The 4,865-nt window shown below is 45.6% G+C and overlaps 1 protein-coding gene across 1 annotated transcript in view; it reads right to left on the bottom strand.

The window, feature by feature from the left end:
* The window catches only part of UVSSA (UV-stimulated scaffold protein A), a 56,773-nt gene extending 55,857 nt beyond the window's left edge, over positions 1-916 (bottom strand). Inside the window, exon 1 of the mRNA XM_009882564.1 lies at positions 897-916. Within this exon, the coding sequence (XP_009880866.1) occupies positions 897-916 (20 nt within the window). The remainder of the gene's footprint in view (positions 1-896) is intronic.
* Between the last annotated feature and the right edge of the window lie 3,949 nt (positions 917-4,865).

The raw sequence follows: 4,865 nt of genomic DNA, 5'->3' as shown, positions 1-4,865 counted from the left end.
CGCCCCGCGGCGGGTGGGACCTTCCTCACCCCCCTCCCCCGGCGCCTACCACCGCCCCACCTCCGCTGTCGCCTTACGCGCCCGCAGCCCCGCCCTCCTCTCTACCCCCGGCTTCCGCGCAGTGACGTCAACGTGACGTCACACCACCCGGAAGCGCGACCAGAGGAAGGCGGGGGAGGCCTTAAAGGGACCGCGCCTCGCTTGAGAGGGGGTGTGTGTTAACCCCTTGTTGACCGCAGGGGGCGCAGGGGCTGAGCCAACGGGCAGGGCTGCACCCGCCCGGGGAGCCGAGTGGCCTCCATGAGGCCCGGCGGGGAACAACAGCCGCCCACCATGCAGAGCCCCGTGAGTACAAACCTACTCAGGATATTTCCAGAGAAACGCTCAATAAAGGCGGTTTTGACAGAAAAGGAGGCCACGGCCCAGCCTGGAGGGCTGAGCACAGGCCTGGGGAGAAGCCGGACTGAGCTGGGGCAGGCTGTGGAGATGGGGGAGGCACTGTGAGCTGTGGGTGCGGAGGCGGGGCGCTGAGGGCATGGCGGGCGCGCGAGGCCTGGCCGTAGCACCGACCCTTGGAGAACCACCCCCCCCGCTGGGTGAAGGCGGTGACCGGTCAGGTGTGGGGAGCGGAGCCCCCCGGCCTTCACGCCTTACAGCAGGGCTTCCTCGGAGCTGTGAGGGGAGCCCAACCTTAGGCCTCCCGCTTCTTCCCTCCGCCCACAGCCCTCTCTATCTAAGAAGCCAATAGAGCCAGGAAGGCAGGGAACCAGGCCCCATTCGTGTCACCCTGCAACCCGGCCCCTCCTCAATTCTGCATTGGAAAGTGAATTTTCTTCAGTAGGTGCTGCTATCCAGAGCCTAGAGGGTCTGTAGAGTCTTTCACAATAGTTTCTCACCTGGGCTCTCCATACACCATGTGGAACACAATTGGAGCTTCTTGTCATGGTTTTGTCGGTTGCAAAGGCAAGGATACGGTGGAAGGAGGAAGTAAGCAACCACAGGCCAGTACTCCTTCACCAAAACTATAGTATTTTTTCCCAGCGCTTTGTGACATTTGGCTTCCAGTGGTGTAAATGATGGATTTTCTCTTTGGGAAAGGTCCTCGTCTTTGCAGCACTTGGAAATTATGTTGGCTTTAGAGTAGTGCAGGGATGAGAGGATTGGTACTGTGTAGCCCTAGCAAAATGGTACTTTTATATATAAAAAACTGGAAGGAAACAATGGTGAATAGACCCCAGTTGTCAGGACTTTCAAGGGGAGTATTAGACCACAACTGTGTTTATACAGTACCTTCCTCTTGAGAACCTCAGAGTGCTTGACAAATGCTATAGGTAACCTGTCAGCATATGGAGAGAGAAGCTGATGAAGGATCACAGCAATAAGAGAAGCCAAGGAACTGAGCAAAGCAAGGGGGTGTTACCTACTTGGGTCTCATCCTTAAAGCACAGTACATGTTCTGCTGCAGTCGGATAACAGGGTTAACCAAAGTAGTCCCTCATCTTTTCCCACCCTCAGGAAAGCAGCTGTACTTCAATAGCATGACCCTGGCGTGCATCCTGCTACCCTTAGGGTCACATATGGTGAGAGAGAGGTTAAAAGATTTGTCCATATTTTGGTGTCCCTTTGCACCAGCCACACAAGTGTGGTTCAGTTATTGGAGGTGGTGGGGCTGCTCGGGATTCGCTCTTGGCAGCGCCTGACCTGCTGTTGGTTTTGGGTGCTCAGTTAGAAATGTTCTGCAGGCCCCTCCATCTCTGAAAGTGCCAATTAACCACTGGGAAAGACCAAGCCCTTGCAGGTGCCTGCTTTGAGCATCCTAAAGAAGGGAGACATTTAAAATAACTATTCACATCTGAATGGTATTTCCATTAATGCACAGTTAAAGCATGTGTTGGAAGTAACGTATATGAACTGGTGTTGCAGCTGTCTCTACTGGCTCCTTTGATAAGGGAAGACATCATTAAAACTTTCTACAAGCAATGAACTCATATTTTCAAACAAATTTACTGCAGTTAATGAATATATACATTTTGCAGTGGTTCCGTTATTTCTGATTCCATACATGAAACCAATGCTGTCTTCCTATGTAATGTTTCTCCCTTCCTCATTGCCTTCCATCAAGTTAAATGGATTTCCATGTGAAAGCCACACACAATGGCACAGCTCATCTTTAAAGTTTAGATCAGTTTGCTCTCTTAATATTTCTCATTTTTCTATTTCTCTTCTTAATTTGATTGAAAGTGCCTGAACAACTGCTTTCTATTAGGTTATTGCTTGCAAAATTAGTATTGCTGTACTATCTAGAAACAGTATTTCAAAATGAGCCTCAAGCAACATACTTAACAAAGGCACCAATTTCATATCCATGCATAATGTTTAAAGAAATCCCTGCAAGGAGCCATATGGTTTTGCAAGGAGTCAGTTGATGAATGTATGCTGAGTTGTGTAACTCATTCATGGTAGTCCCTTAGGCAAATCCCAGTGAGAGCTAAGCTATTTAATTATTTTTTTTTTTAATCAAAGACAATTACATAAAATTGTGTTTGCTCAAGTTGCTGAGTTTCTTTCACCTTCTTTTTCTTTCCCCTTCTTTTTAATGAACATGGTAAATATCCACCATTCAAGTATTTTCATACTGTCTTCATCTGGACCAACCTGATAAAAGGCTGAAGAGAGCCAAAACACCACAGAATTCATTTAGCTGCAAAAGTCACAACCACTGCATTGATCTTCCCTGACATGACTGTTCAGCGTAGGGGAATGCAGGACACTGTGGAGTTCAGAGGCAGAACCAAATACCACCTGCTACCCCTTAAGAGCCTCAAGGTTGAATGTTACTATCAGTTTACACCTGGTTTCAGCAAAACCTCAGTCTGCTGCTTCGTGTTGTGGATCGTGACAGGTTGTTGATTCCAGAAGTTGCAGTTCTTACCTCTGTGCTGAGAAGTCAGCGAAAGCAATGCAGTTAGACTTTGTGCGTTGTTCTCCAAAATGAGTAATGCCTTGCAGGAGCAGAGACTCTTCCAGAAGTACTGTCCTGTCCACCACCTCTCCAGGATCCCAACTCTATGCTCATTGGCAAGAGGCATTCGCAATGGGAATGTTCTCCTACAATATATCTCCAGGCATGACTGGTAGGTCCATCCTGAGATCACCTCCGACTGGTCTAGTATCTTTGGCCAAATACATAGGCAAAGAAAACCCCGGAATTTTGTCCATTGACACCAATTATTTGGGTCTGGGGATTCTTACATTAAAGAAGAGCCATTTGTTCCAACACAAATTTAAAAGGTCAAACTGATGGCTCTAGGAAGGATTGTTTCAGACTTTTGTGTAATACTACATTTTCTAGTGTAGTTTTTTTATAAAACAAAAATCTAGGCGGGAGACAGTTCCACCATTTTACTAGATGATTCTGTGCCTGGGATTGTTATCCAGCTTCACAATAAAAAAGCATGTCAGGCAGAAAGGAACCCCACTGAACTCTTGAGATAGCTGTGTTCAGCTTAATGATATGAAATTAAAAAGGAGGGTTTATTTTCCTGCCAAAATTGAACTTGGGCAAAAAGAGCTTCCCTACAAATAATTTGGAGTTAAAATAACTTTGGTTTCAGGCCTGAAGATGCAGAAACACGATAAACACTGATATTAAATTGTCACAGAGTTTGTGCCAGTTGGGTTGCAAAGAAAATACTGACCTTCCATGTGAAATGAATAAATAGATCCTTTTGAGCAAAAGGATGACAGTTATTTGAAAGCTCTGAACTATCTCATAAGGGGTAAGGACTATATAAATATAGTTTAAAAACAGATGTTCTCAAAGGAGAAATAGTCTTTTCATTAAGCCATCAATAACGCAAGGCCAAAGATACTTGGCGACCTGCTCTAATTATATGAAATATTGACTGTGACAACACTTCAGCCTATTGTAACATTTTATAATTCTGTCATAGGAGGAGATGAATGAATGTGCTCTGAACAGTCTAGATCACTAATTAAATAACCATTTGTAAGTTGGATGGAGCAGGAATAGCTGTAGGAGAACCATCACAAATCAAGGAGCACCTTCCTGCACGTAGCTTATTTTCATGTCTAGAATAATTTTTAAAAATGATCCTACAGCATTTCCTGAAACTGCACGCCAACATTGACACACTTGACTAGTGTCAACGAGGGTAAATTGCTTTTTCCTCTGTGGAAAGATCTATGCAGACTCTAACTGGAACCTAATGAGCGTTTTTTCTGTGTTAGACAATATATGTCCGCATCCCAAGTTAATATTTCTACATGAATGCACCCAAAGAAGATCGAGGCACATCCCATTGCACTGCAAGGAGGTGTCTTTGGGGATCTGGGGGGTACCAGCCTTTAAGGCACAATTCAGATCAGATGGTTCAGAAAAGGAGGAGCTTGAAGCTTGTTAATATGTAGAAAAAGAGAGCGCAGAGGAAGAGAAGCAGCCCAACCTTCCAGTAAGAGGAAGTCCAGCCCAAATTCTGCTTGAAAACGCTCTGATGCTGAATCATACAGAAGTGCCACTTTCACATGTATGCAAATAGGACCACTTTCAAACATACGATATTAGCAGAAGTTTCTTAACTTAGAGGCTGGTTTGGGTGTCACATCGACTCATTGATGGTACTCTGAAGCTCTTTTCATCATTCTTTCTTTTGATGGTACATTGAAGCTCTTTCTGCCTGATGTCTGAGCTGTCCCATCCTTGGAAAGCCACAGCCTGTAATAGAACTGTGGTCGCTCAAGCTGGTTTCTCCAAATGAGAGACTGTACAGAGCTGTGGCTTCAGAGATCCAAAGGAATTGCTTTTTCCTTCTTTTCCCAAGGATGTGGAAAAAGAGAGAACCGCT

The sequence above is a fragment of the Charadrius vociferus genome, unplaced genomic scaffold (assembly GCF_000708025.1).
Source record: "Charadrius vociferus isolate BGI_N301 unplaced genomic scaffold, ASM70802v2 scaffold213, whole genome shotgun sequence".
Lineage (NCBI taxonomy): Eukaryota > Metazoa > Chordata > Aves > Charadriiformes > Charadriidae > Charadrius > Charadrius vociferus.
This window is presented reverse-complemented; position numbering and strand designations above follow the sequence as displayed.